Source organism: Plectropomus leopardus, chromosome 1, assembly GCF_026936395.1.
Source record: "Plectropomus leopardus strain MGB_pleo_1.0 chromosome 1, ASM2693639v1, whole genome shotgun sequence".
Lineage (NCBI taxonomy): Eukaryota > Metazoa > Chordata > Actinopteri > Perciformes > Serranidae > Plectropomus > Plectropomus leopardus.
This window is the reverse complement of record NC_142176.1, coordinates 42,124,750-42,152,091: the sequence shown is the minus strand read 5'-3', so window position 1 is coordinate 42,152,091 and position 27,342 is coordinate 42,124,750. Positions and strand designations below refer to the sequence as shown.

General features: G+C 40.2%; 1 protein-coding gene across 8 annotated transcripts in view; it reads left to right on the top strand.

Moving 5' to 3' along the window:
• The window catches only part of ppfia1 (PTPRF interacting protein alpha 1), a 66,024-nt gene that overhangs the window by 21,284 nt on the left and 17,398 nt on the right, over positions 1–27,342 (top strand). For 7 of the 8 annotated variants that reach the window (XM_088081351.1, XM_088081355.1, XM_088081343.1 and 4 more), the window contains exons 3-18: positions 701–802; positions 1,684–1,848; positions 2,034–2,108; positions 4,465–4,566; positions 6,272–6,505; positions 6,989–7,135; positions 9,533–9,667; positions 13,141–13,224; positions 13,341–13,472; positions 14,886–14,948; positions 15,059–15,138; positions 17,042–17,192; positions 18,628–18,851; positions 18,975–19,206; positions 25,194–25,223; positions 26,677–26,801. In XM_088081351.1, the coding sequence (XP_087937477.1) occupies positions 701–802; positions 1,684–1,848; positions 2,034–2,108; positions 4,465–4,566; positions 6,272–6,505; positions 6,989–7,135; positions 9,533–9,667; positions 13,141–13,224; positions 13,341–13,472; positions 14,886–14,948; positions 15,059–15,138; positions 17,042–17,192; positions 18,628–18,851; positions 18,975–19,206; positions 25,194–25,223; positions 26,677–26,801 (2,081 nt within the window). The remainder of the gene's footprint in view (positions 1–700; positions 803–1,683; positions 1,849–2,033; positions 2,109–4,464; positions 4,567–6,271; positions 6,506–6,988; positions 7,136–9,532; positions 9,668–13,140; positions 13,225–13,340; positions 13,473–14,885; positions 14,949–15,058; positions 15,139–17,041; positions 17,193–18,627; positions 18,852–18,974; positions 19,207–25,193; positions 25,224–26,676; positions 26,802–27,342) is intronic. The other variant, XM_088081354.1, reaches the window with a different exon arrangement.

Sequence of the window (27,342 nt, the reverse complement as noted above, 5' to 3'; positions counted from 1 at the left end):
TGGTTTGAGGTGAACCTGAGAAAGATGTGAGGTTAGGTATTTTAGAACAAGATAGATAATGTCAATATACTGTATTCTCATATTTCTTATGTAGTTTTCGGTGTATGTCAGAAGTCTCTTTGATGGTGTTTACCCCATTTTAAGATCCTTGTCTTCCATTTTAACATCAAACCGTGTTGCTATATCTATCCTACACTGGTATTCTGACACTGAGGTGTCTGAATGCAGCACAAGAAAACTGATGTCAAATCAGGTGTTTAAAGGGTTAGCTGGATATTTTGATACTTGATTGTCATATTTATAATGTCATATTACTGATAATCCTTTCTATTTTAAGACCCACCTTGCTCTTTTTTAGGGTGAGATTAGAGTAAGTGTGTAGTGTGGTACTATAATAAAACAGAGCACTTGTGTTGCAGAGCAGCAGATACAGCTGATACTACCTTTAATACTTTTTTTTTGAAAATGCAGGTGATACCTGATATGATAGGATGACCAGTGAAGTGTAAAGGGGTATCAGCAGTTTTATCTTCCTCCAGGAACAGACTTTACATTTCTGAAGTGGATTTGGAATTTATTTTACACTTTTATCAAAGTTTTAATCTTTGTATATACTAGCTCCATGTCACCAACAGTTTTCATCTTTCTCAAGCACAGTGCCTTGAGAACATGTTACTGTATTTGTACATTTCTATTCTAGGAGTTTGCTGCACTAACAAAGGAGGTGAATGTGTGCCGGGAGCAGCTTCTGGAGAAGGAGGAGGAGATTGCTGAGCTGAAGGCAGAGAGGAACAACACACGGGTGAGTATAATGTGCTGGTACACATGAAACCACACACTGTTCTCAGCCTTTAAGGACAAACTGTATCTTAAACTTCAACAAAAAAGGATTACACATTCAAACAGGACACAACCTCCACTATCTTCCATTGAAAAGGAAAGTTTCGCTGGCCTGAGTACTTGAGTCAAATCCCTGCCAAATTTCTGCGTGTTTCTGTTTTTAGGATAGGTGGTTGTCATAACATTGGCTGATGAATCAATTTCTATGCTATAATGCAAACCTTTGTCACAAGTTGTGGGCATTGTAAATTACTTAGTCATCAAAATATTTCACCACTGACAATAAATTCCATCACAGTAAGCTGTTTGTGCAGAGGAGGAGCAGGACCATACCTCCAGGAGTGTGCTGTTAGTCAGTACTGTCTCTGACTAGGATCTGTATACTCCTACATACTCTTCACGTTGAGCTTCTTTTTTCTTTTAAATCCCATAATCTGTATAATGTAAACAGTATTGAGCAGTGAAATGTGTCAGTATGCAAGATCAGAAATTTGAAAATATTACTGAAGCTGGATTTGAAAATGTGGATACAGCACAGAAGTACACAGAGGAAAAGTTGTGGGGGGAAAAAATGAAAAATTTAAAAATAGGAAATCATTTATTGTATGGCCATCAGTCTACCTGATTGCAAGCTTTAGGCTTATCAATGAAAAACAATGGATCTAAAAATAATGCAGCAGCATGGATCTACATTGCAACATTACAGTTTCATCAGAACTCGATTGCTGTGGAAAAACAACAACTGTATAGTGATATATTGCAAATGTGACTACAAATGTGCAAATGTTAATTTTAGCCTGATGGGTCTCTAGCCTGTTAACACTGTCTTCTGTGTGTCCCCAGCTCCTGTTGGAGCACTTGGAGTGCCTGGTGTCTCGCCACGAGCGTAGTCTGAGGATGACGGTGGTGAAGAGACAGGCTCAGTCTCCAGCAGGAGTCTCGAGTGAAGTGGAGGTCCTCAAAGCCCTTAAGTCACTTTTTGAACACCACAAAGCCCTCGATGAGAAGGTACGACTGTCTGTTTTAGAGTATTGGAAACAAGTGAATGTAGCAGGTAACGTGTGCATATTATTTATGTGTACATGTTAACGTGTGTTGTATATATTTGACATTACAAGGCAAAGAAATGGGAGCTGCATAAAGCCTTGTGAAGTTGTGCAGGTTTATTTATATTTGTTTCACATGTTTTGTAGGTGAGAGAGCGACTACGTGTTGCCTTGGAAAGATGCAGCGCGTTGGAGGAACAGCTCACTCTCTCGCACAAAGAAGTAAGCTGTCATAACTTCGAATAAAAAGTACCGCCTGATGACATAATGACTGAACTCCTAATTAGAGATGTCAGTTTTCAGTTGACTTTGCTTTCAGCAGCCTTACACACATAAGCAGTTACTAATCTGTTAACAAACCAGTAACTAACCATTTTTTTTTAAACAGCAAAATGGTGTGAAACACAAAAGGCATTTCCTTTTAGTCTGGCACTTAATTGTCTCAGCAAGCTTTCGCACTACATTTTAAAGTGCTATCCATTTAAACAGAGTGAAATGGTATTGCTTTGTCATGTAAATTTTATGTCTTTATTTTATTTTCTGTTGTCTTTGCTGACAGACAGCTGGCCACATTAACATGCGGAAACACAGACCCTGTTTAGACCTGATGTTAGCATGCATTTCAGTGATCCCAATGCAAGTGGACAATGGGACACATCGCCTTTCATACCTGTCCCTGTCATACGTCACCAGCTGACCACTTGTGTTCAGATGCCGTTACTGCCCTGCTCACAGTTACGACATCCCACACTTGAGCTTGCTGCTCTGTAGCATGCTTGCTGCTCACGTTAGCAAATTTGTCAGTACAGCTGGAGATGTCACTGTCAGCAGGACCAGCACGTCTCCTATAAAGAAAAAAAAAAAGATGTTTGGTCACGTAACACTTTGTCCAGTTCGGCATAAAATGGGTAAGTTACAGAGCATGAGTGAGCTGTCAACAAAACAATCACCATGTCCTGTGCCAAAGATGTGGTCCTTGTCTGAGACGCTTCAGATTGGTGTTAGCGTTTATACTACAAAACGTTTATGGTCAAATGCATCCCAAACCGCCTGGACAAATAGTTTTAGTGACTGGAATTAGATCAGAACTATGTCTTGGTGGCTGTATACACTTGTATTTAGAGCGAATCAGTTGTCATCAGATCCAGTAGTCATCGCATCATGTGACTTAGTCGCAGTTACTGCTGGTAAAAAGGCCATGGTGGCTTTCCTACCGGTAATCGCTGAATGCTACTAGCTACTTTCCACTAAACCCAGCTGGTGCACAGTGAAGTAAACTGAAGAAAAGCATATTTAACCTATAATCTGACATGTGTAACAGGTACTCATCCCTATGCCAATCTTCAATTGAATACCAAAAAAACCTTTCAGCAATGTAGGTCCAAAAATCAAAAATCTACTGCATTCATGTGATGTAGGGAAGGTTTTGGAAGAAATTAACAGCCTAAAGTTATCACTTCAATCCCCACCCTAATAGTTTTTATTCTCATCTTTGCTCCTCCTGATTGATACATTTAACAACAGACTGAGTGCTGCCATCCAACTACAGAAATTATACAGTAAATCGATGGTCACCACCTTTTTCTGTCAGTGCTGACTGTCATAATTTTGTTGAATTACAAATACAACTACCTTTACCTGAGCAGTATTTGTGCCTTATTGGGCTCAGTATTTGCAGATTATGAGTATTTGCAAACCAGGAGATGCTGGGGAATAAAAGACATGACACACATGTCCACTTTCAAATTACATCAACAATGCCCCTGTAATTTTGTACATTTGACCTGCTTGATGACAGAATTTCTATTTACATATTGGGTACTCACTGTATCTAAGAAGAAGAGATTCACCGCTCTTACGTACACACGTGTGCTCATGAATGCAAAGAGGTCTTTAGTCCACTGTGTATAGAATGGGATTAAGATTGACAAAAGGCCCAGAGGGTCTTGGGGAAGTGTCCTAGATTTCCTCTCTGCTTCATGCTGCAGCACTTCATGCTACAGTCATCTTTTGTTCCTTGGAATCAGTCTGGGACCACACACACACACACACACACGCAGACTACCACTCTGCTTTTATTAGTAACCTTACTTCCTAGGGCAAGGCAGCTTTTTGCTGGTTTGTTTTCCTACTGTTTGGCCTTGTGGCATCGAGTATCGCTCTCTGCAGCATATTCATCGGAGTTTGTAGTCACAGTAGTTGTGGTTTAAAGTCAAGGCCCTGGGCGCTCAGTGTTTTGTAGCTGCTAGCTATGCTTCCATGTGTCTCTGTGCTGTACACACACACACACACACACACACACACAGACACACAGACACACACACACACACACACACACACACACACACACACACACAGACACACAGACACACACACACACACACACACACAATTGCTTTTAGGGACAACATGCTTGCACTAACTTTAGAGAAATGGAAAAAATAACATCACTAATGTTTGATGAAACCAAACTCTTATCGTGCTTTAAGTTTAGTGATTGACTAGATAATTATTAAGCTGGTTGTCAACTGCAAATGAATGACTAGGAAAGGTGTTAACAAGCTGGTGTTTTCTGTAGTTGGCTTACCTCAGGGAGCAGAGCACCCAGAAGAGAGGGCTGGCAGATGGAACCAGCGAGGTCAACCACAACTCTGAAAACACACCAAGCACTAATGGCAAGGTGAGGTTACTCAACTGCACATGTGGAAACGACGACGCCACAGTTACCTGTGTGTGTCTAGCATCTGTTCAGTAAAATGAATTAATCTTATCTATTGAAAATGTATTGTGTGTGTGTAATTATATATATATATATATATATATATATATATATATATATATATATATATATATATATATATATATATATATATATATATATATATATGTATATATATGTATATTGTCTTTTTAGTGTCAGGTTGGATCTCTTAATATATTTTATTCTTAAATCTACAGTACATCTTTTGGAAGAACTTAAACCACAATTACAAATTACATATGTCATAAACAATGTTCCTCAGATCCACAGGTTGATAATGCCTACATTTCTGTATTTTTAGTCTCCTTTCTGCATTTATCATGAAAAATTTCAGTTTCCTCCTGGCTTGAAATGAGTATGCTATGTGACCTTCACAAATGAACAGACCGATGTCAGTTTATACTGGAAGAGGTGGGCAGGTTGAAAACAATCCAGGTTACTGCTGACAGCTTGTTCTTCTATGTGTGTCTGCTTAAAATAATCAAACTTTGACATCACTTAATCAATGCTTGAGAAACAGCAGGTGTAGTGTGAGTGTGAGAGATTCAAATTCATCTCATTAGTGCCTCTAATGGCATTCTCTAGAATCAGATCAAGTGTAGCAGCAACAACCAGTCAGAGCTGAGGACTTTCTGATGCAGCTGCCAGGTGTATCAGTCAGTTAGTGAACTGTCTATTGCGCGCTGCAGATGTTTTCACAAACCAGCCAATCATGTTGAAAACAGCTTTACCAACTCTTGCATTTTACAGCCAAACAGTGAAGTTATATTTGTTTGTGGAAACATTTTAGGTGAGAAAAAGGCAATGCAGTAACAGCATCCTGATTCATATTTTGATTGCAGGATGCTGCGATGCAGCGGTCATCACACACTGGAGCAGTATGGTGCCGCTGTCATTTGGTTCTATGTAAAAATGCAGGCGCAGTATAAAGAGGGCCCTGCAGCGCAATCTCTGTGTAAAAGTTGCTAGAGTTAGAGTTTAGCCTTATATGTGACTGTGTTTGCAGTCTGATAAATGCTTTTAGGAACCCTTTTCTAATTAATGAGTGCTGGAGTATCTGAAAGAGCTTATACACATCTGGCTACTGATTCGTACCAGCATCAGATTAGCTACACTGGAGCTGATGTCTTACCTGTTAGCCTCTCTGACCTGTGGGAAGAAGTTTAATATATAATTTGGGGCTACACCATTAACAGTTTTTTGTAAACCTGTCAAAGTTTAAGTTGTTTTGCTTTAATTGGTCCCTCTCCATGTTCTCATTGACCAAGACATCGATATCATATTTGTTAGTGTCAATTATTCAGACAAAAATTCCCCAAATTAGTGACATTGCATTACAATAGCTTTCCACCAGGATGGTTTGTTGCCTATTAAGTTGACATAAAGAGAACAGCCTGTATTAGGTTAAGGACATTTCACATTCTGTATTTACAATGAAGAAAATTTTTCTCAGAGCTTGGCTGTCTGCCTCCTAATGTTTTCAATTTTCTGTCCAGATGTTTAAGGAAGGTCAATCAGTTCAATCTTAGTTTGTATTCTTATTTATCTGAAGTGAAGTAAGTCCTTTATGTTGTCTGTACATCTTTTGTGCATATGCATAACAATCATATTATTGCACTGACAGCGGTCATCGGATGGTTCGCTAAGTCAAGAGGAGGATTTGGGCCACGGGTTTGGAAAGGTCAATGAGCTCCAGGATGTCGTGGACCGTCAGACAGCTGACCTGGGCCAAATGAAGGAGCGCATGGCTGCTATGGTTTCACGCATCAACGAGCTGGAGGAGGACCTGGACACGGCCAGAAAGGACCTCATCAAGTCTGAAGACATGAACACACGGCTACAGAGAGACTTAAGAGAGGTAAGGAGGTTTGTTTGAAACACAAAGATATGTTAGGGTGTAAGCCAGGGAGCAACTTTTACATACGTTACTATAAATGTATTGACTTTTGCATATTCAATGATTGAATTAATTTAATTATGTATTTATTACTAATCACACAGCTCAGGTTCTAATGAAGTCATACTTAATTTTGTGTGCGTTTTTTTTTCCATTAGGGGATGGTGTTTGTGTGTGTTTGGGGGCCTCCTCTAGTTGAGATTTTCTTGTTTTGCTGATAACACCACAATACTAATACAGTAGTAATATGTATTGCATGTACAGTGCAGTACAATGCTAACAGCATAACCAGTATCTTTTAGGTGCAATTCTATTGTTTTGTGTGCTAAGAGTAGTGTAACTTTTCAGTTCTTATTTTGAGACCCTTTCTTCCATATGAAGATCGGAGGACTCAGGTCAGGTTCGAGGCCACAGCCACTGATGCAAATGTTTGTGTCTGTATAGTCAATGGCTCAGAAAGAAGACATGGAGGAGAGGATCACTACCCTAGAGAAGCGTTACCTGGCAGCACAGCGGGAGGCTACCTCCGTCCACGACCTCAATGACAAGCTGGAGAATGAAGTGGCCAACAAGGAGTCCCTGTACAGACAGGTAGGCCTCATGCCTCTGCACCAAAAATTGGAAAAATCACTTTTTTTGATTACAGATTAGAAGTAGGGCCAGGTGATATGGCTCTATAATAATATTGTGATGCTTTAAGGCTATATCATGATACATGATATATATCATGATTAGGGCTGCGGCTATTGATTATTTTTTAATCGAGTAATCTACCGATTATTCTAGCAATTAATCGAGTAATCAGATATGCGTGCAGAAATGTTTTCATTAATTACTTTTGCTTTATTAAACGGTAATAGTAATATACAGAGGAGAAAATAAGACAGTCTAAGGTCTCTTTTAATGAATGAGCCACTATGATTGCCTTTTCCTTTAGAAAAATCTATATTTTGTATTGGTAACATTGCAAAAGTCTCTGTGAAGTGAGCACTAAAATAGTAAACGAAACCCATTTAGTGCATTTAATGTCTACCATATTATTCTGGGTTTTAATGAGACATTAACATTTTTTGAAACACAAAAGGCATTATATTCATCTAAACAAATTTCGAGCATTTAAGTACCTTACTACGTTCTTCTGGTTTTTAAAGTGCAAAAATAAAACAAAACAAAAGAAAAATCAAATTACCTTTTAAAAAAAGAAGGTATATACAACCAAAAACTAAGGCATAAACATTGCCTTTAAGTTGTGTAATACAATAAATACATACATATATATGCATATATATATATTTAAACTGAGAAAAAATAATTTTAAAATGAATTTCCTCCAATTCTACATCACCTGCACTTGTCTATATTAGTTACACTGATGAGGTGGAGATCAGCATAACTTCTTCTACAGCTGCCAACAGCCCACCACCATTCCCAGTTAGAGAATTGGGTGAAATCAAAGCAATGCAGTTGGGCACTAAATCAGCCCCTTATAACAAGGAGAGCAGCAGAGCAGTCTGCTCTGATGGATCTATCGATCAGCTGTGTGATCAGCCAGGTGTGATGTTTGTTTTTGTAAGGCACACTCTAGTATCCAAATGCACAAACACACCTGATGCACAGTCTGTATTCAGACATGTTTCATAAAAACAAAACAATAACTATTTTTGTGCATTTTCAGTATTTACTCTCTAACCAGCTGCTGTTGGATAATCCGTCAGATTTCCCTGTTTCGTGTATTGGGGCAGACGTGACCCCCACCGCCCGTGGAGATTACACGCCCGGTCGAGGGCTCTTAATCAAGAGAAATGTGACGCCGGGAGGACACCGGGAGAGAGCAGGGAAAGAGGAGTCTCCTAAGGGGAAAAAATACAGTGTCTGCATAAACCTCGCTAATGTTTAGGCCTGGCATGGAGTGTTGTTGGCCTGGCGAACCGCCAGGTCTGTAACATTGTAGGAGAAACACTGTGGCACTCATATTGATTTATGCCAAATGCTATTGTTGATGTTAACTTTACCTTATGTCAGGTTCACTCTGCTTTCGGTTAAGATACTGAAGCAGGAATAAAACAGAAATAATATAATAATATAATAATAAATCGCAGTAGTGCTCCATGGTCACAAAATGTGACTAAATAATCAGTCTGGTGCTTTGCAAAGACCCTGCTTTGTGTGTGTGTGTATGAGTGTGTGAGAGAGAGAGAGAGAGAGAGAGAGAGAGAGCTAGAGATTCCAAACGCTGGTGGCTTATGAAAAGGATATGACACTTTATGCCAAATGTTTGTAATATAGTCATTTTATGTATCACACATGGAACAAGCTGCATTCCCTCAAGTTAATTCAATATGTCACCCACCCCTCATTAGAAGTTACTGAAGTGTGCATCACTTTGTTATTTACCTCAAAAAATGTACTTGAATTGGTGTAGTCATATCTTAAACTTAAAGCTTGTTGCATCAAGTATGATTTATCTCATCACACCCCTAACATAGATGCACATCCGTACATCATAATTCCACCAAGAGCTGATGAGGCATTTGTTGATTTTAGTGTTTGAGTCTAAGAGTTTTGTTCCAGCAGGAATCGCCTGCAGTTCTCCTTGGCAGTTTTCAACCCCCTGCTAATGAATCCTGCTGTATTCCCACAGAGAGCAGCGCAGCAGGCACTGAATGAGAAGCCCAAAACACACTGGCTTGTTTCTTTACATGTACTCACTGAGATGGAGATGTCTCTCTCCTCTTTTCTTATGGGTTTTGTCTGTTCTTGTGTCGTTATGAATGCTCTCTTCCTCCCTTCCTGCCCACCCCACCCTTACCCATCCCTTCTCCCTTTGTCCCTATCTCTCTCTCCTTCTCTGCGTGACCTTCTGTCTTGTTTCTTGTCTCCCTCTTCAGCTTATGGTGCTGAAAGCAAACCCTGGATGTAGGCAGGATGTAGCACCGAGTCTTCAGCATGTTTTCTAATGACTGTTTGCGTTTGCTTTGTTTGTTGTAGACGGAGGACAAAAATCGGCAGCTCCAGGAGAAGCTGGAGTTGGCTGAGCAGAAGCTGCAGCAGACCATTCGCAAGGCAGAGACTTTGCCTGAGGTGGAAGCAGAGCTAGCTCAGAGGGTAGCTGCCCTCACAAAGGTACCCTCACTTGTCCACTTCCCAGTGTACCTCTCACCCCTTTTTATTGATTGAATCATTTATTTATTATCTTCAGTTTTAGGAAATACTGAAAATGTTGATTAGTAATCACAGTCCTTTGAAAATCCCAAACCTTTGATTGAATTTTTCATCGATGCATCTGTGTGGGTGGAAATTGTGGTAGTTGAGAAAAGAAAAAAAATGGAAAAGAAGGATGAATCAACCAAAAATTGCATTACATCTAACTGTGAACCAAACTTAAGCATACGTTAGACACCAGCACATATGCTGTACCCAGGGCTGTTTTATTTCCTTTACATCGCACCAGGCAGGAGCTCCCTGCGGAATCTTGCTGAGGAAGCCATTGTTTATGTTGCTCCAAATATCCACACGGCTCTATTTTTAGAGCTTTGGCTGGTGTTTTTATCCATTTATAGTTTGAGTATTTGTCTGAGACAGCACATGCTGCTGCTGAACCTGCACAGGCAATTTAGCACCATATTTGTATTGGAACCTGCTCACAGTACATTTCTGACATTGAAGCGAACAATCATTCTTTTTCTTATCTGAGTTGTTGTTGTTTTAGAGTTTCTCAGGAAGCAGACGCCTCTTTTCACATTGTGTAGTCCACACACACCTCCCTGGACCCTCAGTGTTAGATCAGGACTCCAGAGGACAGGGAGAGATGACTGAATGAACTAAATAGACCTCAGCCACAGACCAGCTCTGTGGAGCTAAAATTGCAGATTGATTTGTGAATATTGTGATGTCATTGGTTGAAATTTGTTGGCACTAGCCCACATTAGCATGTCTTATTAATTTTTTTACAGGAAGCCAACATGAATGAATGAATATAAAGAGATAAAGGCATTTTTCATTTTTATCTCGAATTCAAATAATGAAATCTCTGTTCAGTCTTCCCCTTTTTCCCTCCATGCTTTTCTGTAACTTGTTAGTTTTGTTTATTGATTTTATTTAAGTTGACTCTTATTTATCCTGTCATAGAACAGTGTTCACTTTACACTTCCAAATCCAAACATCCACATCCAAACTTGTACAAAAAAGAACCAACCTCTGAACAGAATGTGCACATGCAGATACAAAACAGATGACTAAGTAAAAACAAAACAAAACATAAATACCATTCAACTCAGAGGTGTTCTGGACAAAGGTTTTAGAACAATAAATATTACATAAAACAATATATTGAACTGAGATGATTTGAACTGTGTGACATTGTCACATGGGGACAATCACTGTGGTCATAAAAGGATGAACATGGTCAGCAACAATACTCAGATAAACTGTGGCCTTTCAATCATGCTCAGTTGGTACAAAGGGGCCCAAAGTGTGCCAAGAAAATCTCCCCCACACTATTACACCATCAGCAGCCTGAGGCATTGACACAAGGCAGGATGGATCCATGCTTTTATGGTGTTTAGGCCAAATGTCGCAGCAGGCAACTTGTCCAATCTTCTATTGTCCAGTTATTGAGCCTGTGATAATTGTAGCTTCAGTTTCCTGTTCTTAGCTGAAAGCAGTGGCACCCACTGTGGTCATCTGCCTCTGACCTCTGGTATCAACAAGGCATTTTCACCCAGAGATCCGCTCACTGGATAGTCTTTGTTTTTTGGACTGTTCTCTGTAAACCCAAGAGATAGTTGTGCATGAGAATCCCAGTGGATCAGCAGTTGATGAAATACACCAACAACCATGCCACATTCACCTTTCTTTCCCATTCTGACGCTCTGTTTCAACTTCAGATCGTCTTGACCATGTCTACATGCCTAAATGCGCTGAATTGCTGCCATGTGATTGGCTGATAAGATATTTGCTTTAATGAGCAGTTGAACAGGTGTACCTAATAAAATTTTTCAGGCTAAATTTCTGTTTTCCCACTCTTTCACTCTTTAACCCTCTTAAACCCCCATGCATTTTTAATGATCCTGACTCATTCCCCCTTTTGCTAAGGCTTAAGCCACATAGTTAGAGAGGACACAGAAAATGGACAGACATGCTAAGAAATGCAAAGAAATCGCTCTGTGTGTTTAACATATCCTTTGTTCTTTTCTGCCTTGATGGCACACTGTAAACTTCTTTGTTTCAACACTTACAGAGTGAACTGTTGGCCACTGCCATCATCATTATCTTTTATGAATGTTTGACCTTTTTTGCTGCGGATAAAACAAAGAAAACTCTATTGTTTAAGCATATATATTGAACTATTGAATTGATTAAATTAATCAGTTGAACAGATTATACTTAATTGCATCCTTTCGTCTTTGACACCTCAATATTTCAGTCATCAGTCTGTCTATTAATATTAAGAGACAGACTGTCCTCTCCTCTTTCTCATCCCTGTCTGGTTTTCTGTCATGGACTGTTTTGTGTGCTCCTCATGCTGCCCTCACCACCTCCTGTCAACCTCTAGTGTGTCCTGTGTGACTGTAAAGGAGATAAGACCCAAAAGAAGGTAGACCAGCTGCACTCATAGAGCTAAACCTCCTGGTAGATGGACAACTCTGTTTTGTTGTGTTACTGAACTTCACCAGGCCAATAGAAACTAATAGAGCTGTTTAATTTTACCTTTAAAAAACTTTTTCTTAAAAATAGCAAACAAAACAAAAAAATAAACAAATATTTTGAAATCACCATCTCTACCTTCAATAATAGTCTTTCATTGACATGAGCAGTGCCTGGTAAAGTGCAGTGTCAGTCACAATGCTGTGGTATCCTATTGAACCTTATCCAGATGTGGCCTTCTCTGTACACATGTATGTGTTTGTGCTCCATGTGCTGGTGAGCTGTGTTGATCAGTGCTTCATGTTTGTACCTCTCCTTTTTTTTCCTCAAACACTCAAAACCCTAATATTTGTTGTCTTACACAGACAGGAAGTGCCAACAGATTTGCTTAAAGCCTTGTGGAGACCCTGCCCATTAGTGCTACTAAAAACTGGAACAGGCTGTGTGTCTATGAAAAAATGTTTTCTAGCCTGTTGGCTCTTTGATAAGTACCCAACAGGCTCTTTATATTTTCAACTTGCCTAATCAAAGATAAAATATCGAAGTAATTGTTGTTTCATGAGTCAGTAATCATCATAAATGTGCCTGTAGTCCTTTGTAGAACGGTAATGGTTTTATAGCTGTTGTATTTGTTTCTGTCTCTCTGTGGGTGGTGCTGCTCTGTCCTCTGTCCCAATATAGTTGGCACTGGACCTTTAGCTGTAAGTTGGTGGAGGTAGATGCTTGCTTCCCAGGCTTTGAATGATGGTGACACCCTCCTTTTGAAGGACTGAGGCTTTGCACCCAAAACCTCATCTGGGCCATGCATAGGCCTTTTCTCAGCAAGGTCCTTCTCGACGAATCCCTCTAGGGGGAGATAAGAGACCAGCACTGGAGACCGTCTCATTAGTTCTGAGAGGATTAAATATAACCTGACACAAAGGTCTTTCTTTATTGTCCCCGATTTTTAGGCAGAGGAACGCCATGGCAATGTGGAGGAGAGACTGAGGCAGCTGGAGGCCCAGCTGGAGGAGAAGAACCAGGAACTTCTCAGGGTGAGAGAGGGGAACGTCTGCTGTCATTACACTCGGCCTACTCCTCACAGTTTGACTGCTGTTGAGAAAAGTCTTCACACGTGCCTTTTTAAAATGTTGTTTTTCTGTTTGTGTAGGCGCGGCAGCGAGAAAAGATGAACGAGGAGCACAACAAGCGTCTCTCTGAGACGGTCGATAAGCTCCTTTCAGAGTCCAACGAGAGACTCCAGCTTCACCTCAAAGAGAGGATGTCTGCTCTGGAAGATAAGGTGAGCAATACATAAATGTCATCACCAGTGCCGAGAGGATGACTAAAAGTGGGAAGTCAGTAAAGTTGGATCGATTTCCAATTTTACCTGCCCAGTCCAGTGTACAAGCTTAAACCAGTTTAATGTATGCAAACCAGCTTAACAGGTATTTGTCCTTATTTCTATATTTGAATGTTTTTTTTTAAAGGGGACACAGCATATTACTAAACATCAGTATAAAATAAAAAATGTAAATATGACAGAATTAGCAGGAATGCTAATTTACATCCCTAGTTCATTGGCAGGTAACAGACATTAGAAATATCAAGACAGAAAAGGAAAGGAAAGAGAGAAAAAACAAAACAATACCACAATTCATACAGAGGACAAAAGTGGCATGAAGTGCATGGTGTAGAGTGCCTTATCTATGTGCAAAGTAAAGAACTGAACACGTGTTGGTTAAGCGCATGTATCATGGATCACTGGATAAAAGGACAAGGAGCTATATTGCAGATACAGTTCATAGGAAAAATCCAGATAAACTGATATGTCACATCACATTCTGATCATTTCAAAAGTAGCCTAAGTCCTTACTGGCTGCAGACACTGTTGGGAGTTGAACTTTCTGAGGATAAAATGTTTCTATTTTTACCTGTTGGTCTGTTTGAAATCGCCACAGTGGAAGAGGACTGGCTGATTCATTAGGATGAAATGAGGAATTATTTATATAAAAGTTACTTTTTTCACAACAAAAACCTAAACACAGTGCTAGCTGGCTGGAGGGAGATTGCTGGCAAACTGTAAGTTTCTGCTGAGATAAATGACTATTGCTAAAACAAGCTAATGTTAGGCTACCTATTGTTGGCTATATTGCTTGTCATTTCCTGTAAATATCACAATATAAAGCGTGTGTGTTCTAATTCAAAAAGTAACGTTACAAATGTAGGTAGATAGCAAATCAGCTATTCACCCATCTTGCAAGTGTTTACGTCTGCAGATTGATCTGGAGCACACAGCTGATAGCTACGTGGTTTGTTTACATGGAGTAACAGAAGTGCATATTTCATTAATTCAGTGTGAACACAGAGCTCCAGTGTTATGCGATGCTACGTGATAGTTAGACAGTCACTTTCTGGTGGGACACAGTGTCATGACTTTCCTCTAAGGATTGAGTCATGAGGGACACCTGGTAAAATTCAGTTAACTGGTCCGGTCTGACTTAATATGAACTCGGTTTGAAAATTTTCACAACAGCGCAACCCTAGAAGTCATGTAGAGTGACAAAGGGGCAGAGCAGCTGAGGATGCTGCACTCTTCGCCATCATAAATATTTGTTGGTCTCCACTTTGTGTGTCACTGACTAGGTGGTGCATGGTTAGTAGCTCACTCACTGTGTATTAGCCAGCGCATCAGCTTGTTCCTGTCTCTTTTCAGAATGCCCTGATAAGAGAACTGGAGCACACCAAGAAGCTGATTGAGGAATCTCACCATGAGAAGGTAAGGGGTCATTTTATAAGCTCAGATGATGTTGCCTTTTTCCTTTAAGGCTTCAGACTTTGAATCTCCATCATGTGACCACTTTGTCTGTGAAATGTCCTCTCCTACAGGAGCAGCTCTTGATCCAAATTGAGACCATGAGGGCAGAGAATGAGCAGGGTAGGAGCAGGAGTAACTCCTTACTACATGGGTAAGTCAGTTTACCGGTTCACATTTTCCGCCTCTAACTTATCAGAGTCTTTTGCCGTGTTTCCAGCAAAAAACTTTTGATGTAGTACCCTTGGAATCAGAAGTAACCCATTTGGACATGTGCCCGGACCCTAGATCTGTTAAAGAAGTATTTTACCGATAAAAGGAAGACCGTCATAAAACTAGGCCATCTCTGCAAAAGAAAATCAGCAAATGCTTTTGAAACTGGGGCTCGTGAGCAATAATAGAGAATAATGGGGCTTTTGCTTAAAAAGTAAAAAACCTACAACTACCAGAATGGCAGCTGTGTTACAGATAAACAGTAAGCTAAAGCATGTTTCTCAAAACATGAGGTGAGAAATGTGCAACTTAGCAACAAAATCTTTTTAATCTTGGTTTAATTTGATCTGCATTGTGTAATTTTATCATTTGATCTCTGTTTTTCCAGCCTCTTTTTTCACCATGCAGGAAACAGTATCACACCCACTTCATGTTCAGAAAGAGGAATGAAGGAAAGAAAGAAACAGAAGAAAGAATAACGGATTAAAATACAGTTCTAAAAACTTTTTAGGCAAGAAATATGCAGTGCAGTAACATAATCTTGATAGTACGTCAGCGCTGCCTTGTTTTACGGTTTGATAGAACAAGTCTCTCAATCAGCTGTGTACTCTTTGAGGTGGCAGCTGGCAGCAGGCAATACAAAAATGTGGAAGTAAAGCTTGTAGTTTGAGCTCCAAGAGCCAGCGAAACACCCCCAAATGACGTAAATGACGCAAATTACGTCATTTGGCAGAGTTTTGATGTGTGGGAAGCAGAATTGTCAATTCACATCAATTCAGTTTTACTAATAAAGCCCATTATCACAAAACACAGTTTGCCTCAGAGGGCTTTACAGCATACAACATCCTTCTATCCTTAGACCTGATAAAACAATAATGATAGACATAAAATTACTAAATGCACTCTTAGTAAGTAATTAGAATTAATAATATATCTCTATATATAATATATAATATATTATATATAGATTATTATATATATATAATACATATAATATATCTTTTTCTATAGTACTCTTACATGTAGGTGGTTGTTGTCACTTACTGCTCCATCTAGCTTTCGCTGTAGTTCCTCTTCACTGGTGATGACAGAGTAAAGTCTGCACTTTGTTTATCGTCCACAGAAGGAGGCTGCACACCAACATTTTTAGGACAAAAAATAGCAGGTTGGTGTGAGAGTCTCTTACTGAAATACTAAAAAAAGCAGGTTTGTGCATTAAGTCCTTCTCAGGCAACAGCAGGAAAATGCTGGAAGATCCACTCATTACTAAAAGTGTATCACTAAGGACAGTATTCTTTATTCAGATCCCTGTTAGCTGCCACTGAGGTAGCAGAGACTCTTCCTGGAACACGACAATAAAAACAATTTAAGTGGTCAAAGTTGAGGTGACTTGATGGATTCATGTCGTCACCTTTTGCATTGAGTAACATTACAAGTAAGTGTTCCACTTTAAAAGGTGGTTGAATTAAATTATTTTTTCTCAGTCTACAGCTGCGGCTGGAGGCTGCAAACATCCTTTTGTTGTATAGTTAGAGTATACTAATGTATGAAAACATGTCACAGTATGAACTGTGGTTAAAGCAGCCACAGCTCAGCCCTGAGCACACAGTGTTGATTCTCTGCTGACCAATCAACAGACTGCCATGTTTCTAGATCCACCATTTAGCACCAGATCTATGTGCTAGGTGCCCCAAGCAGAGGGAGGACCAAAAATGGGGACAGCGAGGAACAGTTTTTTCAGTGCCATCCACAACTTTTCGAAATGGAATTTAAAAAAATGCTTACTAGAGTGATTGGTGGAAACGAGGCTTTTCTGAATGTTTTTTGTGTGTTTGTGTTTACAGACGGTCTCAGCTGGGCAGCACTCCAGATTTCAGGTATCCAGTGTCAGCTTCCTCAATGATGGACAGTAACTCGGACCATTATGGCAGCGCTCTTGTACTAAGACGGCCTCAAAAGGGACGTATCGCAGCTCTCCGGGACGAGCCATCCAAGGTGAGCTCCCCCCCTGTTGGCTTGTTTATTATTTGTATATAGCCATATTGATATAGATTCTGAACTACATGAGCTTTATATTTGGTCATTTAATTAACTTATTAACATTTGAGAACATCTGTGTTCACTGTAGATTCACTCCTTGTGATTTAGGCTGACACTTTAACGCAGACAATTCATGAAGCAAAAACACTGAGGAGCATCTAAACAAATGAGAAAGTTGAGAACTTGAACATCCATCAGAAATCATGTATGTCCAAGTTTGGAACTATCTCATCACTTCACCAGGAGATTGAAAAATTCCTATAAGTCAAAACAATAAGGTTTTGTTAAAAAGTTTCCCCCCTTTAAAAAAATTGACTAAAGGTTCCTTTTGTTTTATTTTTGTGTTGTCTCAGTCATGATGCACATTCTTTGTATTGTGTGCTCTTTACCTTCCTCTACCTGTTTCAGTCTAATGTTTGAGTTCTTTTTAATGATTTTCTTCTTTTCCATTTCTTTTTGTTTGCTTCCACTCTGGACATCAGCGACATGTAAGTGAGTGTGGTGGAAATAACAGTAGGCAGGTTTCCATTTACCCCCAAACTGCGCAAATTAAAATTGCAAATATAAAATATGCCTAATGGAAACAAGTCAAAGTCAAAAAACTCCCATGTATTGCAAAAAAGTCAAACCAATGTTAAAATATCAAAAATGCCATATTTGGCAAAACTACGATGGAGACACTTTTTGTCTTTTCTAGGTCACATGATGCTATGGCTGTGTGCTTGTCAGTAGGAACTGGCTCCCTCATGATGCAGCAGGAGCTACAAGAGCTGTTATTGCATCACATAACTCTTCAAAAGTTGAGGGGAACATCCAGGAGTTTTGAATCTGCAATTCCTCTGTGAAATTGGGGACTATCACCTCCCAGAACTCCCCCATACGTGGCTGCTCCCACATATAAGGGACTTGTCTTTCCATTATGGCTCCATAACACACCTACGTGGACGTGGATTGTAAATAATGACGGCTAGTGCGGTGGCTGCAATAGAAATAGAGTTGCTAATGTTCTGAACATCCATCACCATGCTTATTGGAATGTTATTGCCAGAGGAGAAGTCGCTGAACATCACTCAGTGGAAACATACAATTGTGTTTTATTCACATTTCGAAAATATCACTCAAGTTTTGCGCAAATCTGCAATTGAAACCCGCCTACTGACAGTTCCTTGTGTCTGCGGTGCATTAATGAGAAATACTCAAGTATCCAGTTAACCTCCTTTCCTCTTTGTTGCCTCTTATTCTCTCCTATCCCCCCTCCATTTGCTCTCTGCCTTTTTTTTTTTACCTTTTTCTCCCCATGATATCATTTTTCTAATTTCATCTTGGTGTCTTCATCTCTCCCTCCATCTTCTCTCCATTCTCTGTTTGATACCATTATGATTGAGTCCAGGTGCAGACTTTAAATGAGCAGGAGTGGGAGCGCATGCAGCAGGCCAATGTACTGGCAAATGTGGCCCAGGCCTTTGAGAGTGACATGGATGCCTCAGATCTGGAGGAGGATCGAGAGACGATATTCAGCTCGGTGGACTTGCTGTCCCCTGGTGGCCAGGCTGACGCACAGACCCTCGCCTTAATGCTGCAAGAGCAGCTGGATGCTATCAACAATGAAATTAGGTATCAGCAGCCACAGAGCCACCAGATCAAGCACACCAAGCTTTGCTTTTTGTCTTTTTCCATCAAAAATTCAAGGACTGTAATGCATCAGAGTAAATCCACCGTCTCCTTTAATCACTGCAGAATGATCCAGGAGGAGAAAGAGAGCACAGCCATCCGCGCAGAGGAGATTGAGTGCAGGGTGGGCAGCGGCGATAGCTTGGGAGGACGTTTCCGCTCCATGAGCTCCATCCCCCCATCACTGTGTGCGGGCTCCTCATTGGGCGGCTCTCCGCCAGGCTCTGGCCACTCCACCCCCAGACGCATTCCCCGCAGCCCCAACAGAGAACTGGACCGCATGGGTGTCATGACCCTGGTAAAACTTCTTTTACTTTCACATTTCCCAACCAGGACCATACAACGCCACTTAATAGCTTAAATCTAAAACTTCCCAGTGAGAATTCCTCAGTGTTCATTATTCAGGAGGTTTTTATCAGGAGCAGAATTATCCACAAAGGTCTCTTCCTCTCCAGAACAGACAATTCAGGTGATTAAACGGCTAAAAACAACGAATAAAGCTGTTTCACATTACAGTTCAGTAATCTCTGACACATTCTGACATCTCAGGGACGGGCTGCTTGCCCTCAACATGCTCACCCGTTTCCCACATGAGTTAATGTGTGTTTACCTTTTTCTGATCCAGACGTTCAGGAGGTTTGTTACCGTGAGCCTAATTATTAATAGAGGTCTCTTCCTCTCCCAAACAAACAGACCAGAGGATTTGAACTGATCGAAAACTGAATAAAGCAGTGTCAGCTTAAAAATCCCTGTGTTTCGGACGCACTTTGGCATGTTGCTGCAGGCGACTTGTCCAACTTGTCTAATGTGAAGTCGCCTTATTTCTCTGATAACTTAACATTCAGACATTTAGGAGGTTTTCACCAGTGGCCAAATTATCCACAGAGGTGGCCTCCTCTCCAATACTAACAGACTTGCTGATTTAATCCGCTAGAGACACGGAGTAAAGCAGTTTCACGTCACAAACAGTGTAACTGCAGCGCTGCTCATTGCAGTTTGGCTTTTCATTGAAAAAACACGCATGGCCGTATCTGGAGCCAGTGTTTGGTTTGTCCAGTCTGGGCTACTGTAGAAACATGGCGATGCAACATGTTGATCTCCATAACCTAGGACCCACGCCCTATGTTGATATAAAAATCTCATTCCAAGGTATGAAGAACAAAATAACTCTTTTTTTCCCGGTACATTAAAAAAATGTACCTATTATATTATATTCCATCTCTGCTAATATGTCGCCCTAAATTCTACACACTGGTCCTCCAATTTTGAGATATTATTCAATTATTCCTCAGGAATCACTTCTCTTTTTTTCATTGCATTAGTGTAATAAGTCACAATTTAGGTTTCCTGTGTATTTCTTTTTATGTTGGTGTTTAAGGTTGTAGTAGAATTTTAATGTTCTTCCATATGCTTTTCCTTAGTTTGCCTTTCCATGTTGATTTTATGTATTTATTCTGTCTCCTGTCATCAGTGTGCTTAGTGTATTAATACTTTGTGTATATGTATGATAGTGTGTAACCATGTGTATATGTAACTGCCCCTTGCTTGTAGCAATATTGCTTTGACCCCTGCATCATCCAGAGCTCCCTTTCCCAGCAGACAGTAACGTACCTGCCCTATGGTCCAACGGGCTTCAGTCCCCACCCTCAGGCCTGTAGCTATGCACCATACTGTCAGGTACCTGCAGATCTTGCTATGGGTCTCTTCCTTCCCTCCTCCCGCGGTGGGTGCAGTCTGCCTCTTCTTGTCCGCTCTGTTCCTTTTGACATTTCCAAATACACACAGGACACTTTTTCCCCCCACTGTGTGCGAAACGCATCACTTTACTGTGAGAATAATTGTGATTACACATCTGTCATGCAGAAGTGCCTTTTTCTATCAAGCTAGTAACCAAAATGGAATTGGGTAAGGTCACATTCTTGTATGAATAAGAAAAAATTGACAATATTTTATGTAATTTGTTAAAGAGTAGCTATTTAAAATTTCCCTGACTATGATTGAGAAGTGGGGGTCAGTTCTTCAGTCAGTCATATGGCACCTGGCTACAAGGTGTTTAAACGAGATGCACATTCATCTGGGATAGACCATGTACTGGAAATAGTAACACAGGACACTGTTACACTTTTGTGTCCTGTGAGGCACTTTATCACTGTTACTGTTTATTACTTTATTACTGTTAAAAAAAGCATCATCTTTCATTTGGGATTTGAGTTTTTAGCCAAAAAACAAAGACTGTCACACCCAGTGGTCTTATCGATACTGGTATGGGCGTATTTAAACAACTCATTTTAAGCCAGATTCAGACCAAAGTCTGTGTATAAAGATGGACGACATGCCCCCGCTATGCTAAAGTGAGGTTATAATATCCCAGATATGGGCATGCTATGGCGCGAGGGTGATGTCATTGGGAGCCCAGCATCTGTGCAGTAGCGACATCAGCAGTGGGGGAGTTCCCACCAAAACACCTGTCCGACCAACCGTGAGCAGTTTCGTTGAATGCGAGCACACAGATTGGCTGTCACAGCTGTCAATCGTGGCAAAAAAAACCTTTTGTATGATTTAATAACTCAATAAAACAAAACTTATCATAAGAACAAACACTTGAACAAACATCAGGGTGATAAGAATGACCTTCAGTGACAGAAACCATCTTTGGGAATATTTGGTGTGTTCTCCGAGATTTTAGTTAAGCCTATATCCATTCACTAACATTGAGGGGTAGGCTTTATAACCTATACTGCAGACAGACACCAGGGGGTCACCAGACACCAGACACCAGATTGAAAAGCCTCACTTTTAGGGGAACTGTCATGATGTCCATCTATATATACAGTCTACGGCTCAGACAAAAGATTTGCGACGACGAGTTAAAACTCGTCCCCTAACGCACCAGTCTGCAACTTTTTTTAAACCTGCCAGTTTACACCAATGCAACTAGACCAGACAGTATATGGTCTCCATAGCAACAACTCCCTCTAGTTCCGGGTCTAATTTCCAGCTTTTCAGGTTTATTTTGTCGCTGAATACAATATGTAGCCTTTTAAAATAAAGGCTGAGGAAAGAAATAGTGAGACTTGATACAGCTGCATCTCTGGTAGGGTGGTGAAATGGAGAAAACAAAAACATAACGGCCAGAGCTTCAGATAGACTGTTGTCATAGCAAATACACCCCAGGGATTTGATAACCAGCACCAATTAATCAGTCAATGAGTAGTCTTTGTGTTTGTGTGTCATGGCAACATACAGCAAGCAGCAGCAGCGACCCACAGTCCTACACCGACACATGGTGTGTGAGTGTGTGTGAATGACTACTGAGTAGCAGGTGGCACCTTGTACGGTAGACACCAGTGTGTGATTGGGTGAATGTAATAATGTAGTGTGAAAGCGCTTTGAGTGGTCAGTAAGACTAGAAAAATGCTATACAAGTACAGTCCATTTACCATTGACCGTCAGAGGGCTCGGCAGAGATGGAGGGCTGTATTCAGGGAGTAAGCCAACACATTGTTTGGCGTCGGGTGGCTGAGTCTCAGAGGTGGGTCGTCCTCTAATCAGAAGGTTATTAGTTTAGTTAGTTAGTTAGTTAGTTAGTTAGAACTTTATTTCATTCATGCCAAATAAAATAGGAGAACAATATAAAATATAAGCATGAAAATCAACACCAGAATACCCAACATACTGAACCCCTGATCAGTGTTCATTGATCAACAATGTTTGAGTTTGTGTGAATGTATCAAAACTGAGTAGCAGGTGGCAGCTTGTACGGTAGCCTCAGCCACCAGTGCGTGAATGTGTGTGAATGTAACTTGTAGTATGAAAGCTTTTTGAGTGGCCAAAATGACCAGAAAGGCACTACACAAGTGCAGTTCCATTCACTATTAACCGTCTGCGGTCCTTTTGACTTGGTAAGCTGACTTTGCTGCTGTTGAAATAGGTGACGCGCCTTACATTCTAAAAGCAGCACCCTGAGGATTTGACAAGCTTGGTTTCCAGCCTTAGTTGAGCTGAGATGGACCAGCACACACCACTGCAACTTTTCTCTGCAACCTTCTAAAACAGGTTTGTGTCTTAGTTGATCTGTGGTCTAAACTGGGACACATCTCTCAACTGGTGAACAGGATTTCCTTTTATGGCAAATACCAGCAGGACAAAAACACAGTTGTTTTGGTTTAGAAACTGGAGAACTTAAACCTGTTCTGCACGTGAGCTGCTTCTGCTGTACACCTCACAGCATGAACAATTAAGACGAACAAATTGACAACATTTAGCCCAGTTTGTACAGCCTTGTTATATAAGGAACAGAGATAACTGAGCCCTTTTGACTTTTGGAATATTCCGTTAGGTCCAGCTTCTAGTCTTGCATTTAGCCCCAGACCTGTATCCAGATTTTTAAACCCATTTGTTGGCAAGAACAAAACAGTGCACTGGGGTGGAGGTTAGTACACTGCAGTATAGCACCATTGGTTTCCTGTTAACACTGGAGCTGGTATTACTCATCAGTCAGTCCTTTCAAGAATTTGTGAACTTGTGTTGCAAGAATGAACTCAAGTTCGAGCAGTACCACATTTGTTCAGTCCATGCAAGACATTTAGAGGAAAAAAAAATCACCAACCAACGCCATTTTCCATCAATGTGACATATTTGATGAACGTTATGGATAGAAAATGAGGTCATCGTGCCTTGCTTCATTGCAGAGCAGTTACTGTCTAATTCAAGTGTTGCAGAACTGTTGTAGTGAAAAGCTGGCACGTTGTCTGCTGAGAGAGAAGACAACAGCTCAACTAGTGTATCAAACAAGAACGTAAAACATTACAAACAGAAAGGTGTGCTGCTTTTATTTTGTCAGATCGTGTCTTAGGCATGATTGTCAGCCTGAACATCGTCCTTGGTTAAAGATCACATCTGTCTTACAAGATCAGTGAAACTTGTCAAAATGTTTTTATTCCTACATATGAGGACACTAGGAAAAGATAGGAACATTTTGGGTGATTATACAAATTTCCCCTTCCTGTCTCTCCTTTACAGCTCACTAATCTCTTCCTTGCCCTGGTCTCAGTGTGTCAGTTGAGGAAAGGAAATGAGTGATTAGGGATTTTTCCTCTGGGGGGCAAGAGAAACTCCCATAGAAATGTGGCACGTTGATGGTTTATTTGCTCTGCTAATGCCAGGCTTGTGAGGAATGCAGCACAGAAAGAAACCCTCCCTCTTTTTAGGTGCACAGTGGAAAATATGACAGCTCTGGTTCATAAATTCAGGTGTCACACTGGCCTTGGCTAACTGTATGTAATAACACATAAAGCAAAACCCATCTAACAACAGCAGTAACATGCCAGCTGCTTGGCCACCTACTTGCAGGGTTTGTACAGTTATAAAAAACCTGGAAAAATCATTAAATTTGCAAATAGCAATTTCCAAGCCTTTGCAAACTAAACATACGCTGAAAGTTTTGGGAAAGTTGTGGAATCTGTTCCACAGACCTGTTTATAACACATGATGTTCTCAAGGACCATCATAGATTTGAAAACCCAATGATAATTTCTGTTTTTACAGTTTCTGGCTGTGATAAATAGTGTAATTTTTGGTGATTTGTGTGCCCCTCCCCCAAAGCCAAAATAAAAAAAACTAGGTCGCTCCCCGGTGCTTAAAAAATTATTTGCCCCCCACCCCCACCCCACCCCCAAAACATAACGACTAGTGCTTACGTGTTTTTAAATATTCAGTTTTAATCCTGTTCTTAATTTATTATTTTTTAAAATAATATTACTTACATAGTAATGAAAAGGAACAGATAATGAGTATCGATTGCTGTTTCAAAGAATGTGTGGTCTTTCAAAATTTGCTGGAAAATCATGGAAAAGTTAGGAAATGTATTGGTTAAATGTGTATGACACCTGCCCTTGGTCAGTTATTCACATTGTTTGTCAAGGCTTTGATTCCTCTTGTCCCTCTGATCTCCCGGCACGAGGCTGCACCCATCCTGACCCAAACCTTCAGCGTGGTTGAATTGTAGTGTCTCCTGCTCAAGTGTGGTGCTGCTCCTGCTACAGAACTACATGTCTTTACTGCACAACTAAACTGACTGTTTTTCTGAGTCTCCACTGTTTGTGTGTGTGTGTGTGTGTGTGTGTGTGTGTGTGTGTGTGTGTGAGAGAGAGTGTACATGGGTAACTTTATATCTTGTTCTGGTTTCCTGCTCTTGTGTGTTTGTGCATGACAAGGTCCCACCGCTGGTCTGTTGTGCATCTCACTAACTGCTTTTCTCCTCTCTCCTTTTTTGCCATGCTTCAGCCTAGTGACTTGCGAAAGCACCGCAGGAAGGTAAACTAGAGATCTGCTTTACTGGGCTCTGTCAGCTACTTGTCTATTTCCCTAACTCTCCCTCATCTCCCAACCAAAGCCTAATCCACAGTGTTCATCTGTGGTGTCTTCATCCCATCCTACAATGTACCATCTACTGTAAACTGAAGCTCCTGCACACTCTAAAAAATCCCATCCTTGGCCCTATGCAAGTGTTGCCATCAAATCGTTAGAGACTCTTGTGATACAATATGTGGCAAGTTTTCTTTTTTGATTCTAGAATTGAAACGATTAGTTGATTCAAATTAATGTGGAACAAGTTTGATGAGCTAAAGTGCTACTAATTCCAGCATCTCAAATGTGAAATTTGCTTTCCATGTGCTTACATATTAGTAAATCATATTTTTGTACATTAGGGTTGCAACAATTAACACAAAATCAGCCAATCCCTTTGGATCTCTGCACAACCTTGCACTTTTTACCAATCACGACAACTTTACCTAAAATTTGACTATTTGCAATCACATTTCATTGTATAGCTGTATTGATTAGCTTTAGCCATTTGATGCAGGTGTCTTAACAACTTTGAGTAAAGCAACTCTTGCCAGTGATCAGCTGGCAGTGACCTTCACCCCCACCATCACAAATAGATTCTTATTCTGCAGGAAGTTCTGAATGCTCACAATTAGAAGCACCAAATCTGTGACAGCAGGATAACCTTATTTATTTTCACTTAGCTATGCAATTTATAGAAAAGCTTCCATGAAATCTCAATCTCATTTTAAAAAACAGCTCGCGAAATTCTGGAGGGACTGGTAAACATGACTTCTGGTCTTGACTGATTCTGACAAAACAAGTTATTTTAATATATCACACTGGGTTGTTAAAATTGTGATCTTAATGTATAAACTGACATGTCAAACCAAACATTATTCCAATTGATTGAGAAAACAATTGATATATTAATCTGTTAAAACTGTGTCACACTGGCAGTTTTCCAGTGCTACATTTTTATAAGTTTAATATGACAATAAATACTACCAATTTTGATGTTTATAAGCTTTCATGTTAACTGTTGTGTTCAGATGTCTTTCCCTGGTCACCCTGATTCCATTCTTTGTCTTTGCTTCCACAGTAAGGTTGTCAGTCAATTCCTCTAATTTTAGGGTCTTTTTTGCAATTGTAAAAGCAGTAGTAAAGCTTATCTTTATACTTTATAGATAAGTAAAGCTTATCTAATACTTATAATATTTACAATAAACTGTTTCCTAATGGTATTCATGGACTGGTCACAGACCACTTGGAGTGTAGCAGCTTGATGCCTAAAAATGTGAAATATAACTTTAACGAAGCAGATTTCTTACTACGTGCTTTGTGTGTCATAAAGGATGCTGGTAATTCTTTGCACCATGTCTGTTCAGAGTGAAATCAGAAAGTTCTCCCTCATTAACTTGTCCCTCCTGCTGTTCTGCAGTCTGCTCAGGATGACAAGGCCACTATCCGATGTGAGACGTCACCCCCCACCACTCCACGCTCCATGCGCCTGAACAGAGAAGCAGGGCATGCTGCCAGCCACGAGGACATCAGAGACATCCGAGGGTAAGACCGAAGCCTGTCAGCTGAAGAAACTGTGCATTTTTTTTTTAACTCTTAGGTTGCTTGTACACCTGAAGTTGGAATAATTTGGTCCGGAACCGGGAAAAACAATACATTGTTTCATTTGAGTTCTGGTTTGGTTAGTGTTCACACAGACTTTTTTCAAGGAGTAAACATGACTCTCTACAGACTGACAGGTCTTAGCTGATCTTTCAATTGTCTTGTTTATATAGTTTATTTATAGCATATATTAACACACTATTTAGTCCTTCCTTGTTGAGTCTTGGGTTCTTTTGTGTTTATATTGTTTTGGAAGTGAATATTTTATTTTTCTATTTTTGTATTTTTCCTATGTCTGTCTAACTTCTGTTCCTGCCAGTCTTGGCAGGAACAGAAGTTATATAAAGGCTCTTGAAAGGGAGATTTAATCTCAAGAGGTTTTTCTGGTTAGATAAATGTTAAATAAAAATAAGAACATAAATATTAAGTTGTTGTGCCGCCTCCTGCACTGCAGCATTACGCTCAGCACATGATGCAAGTGCCA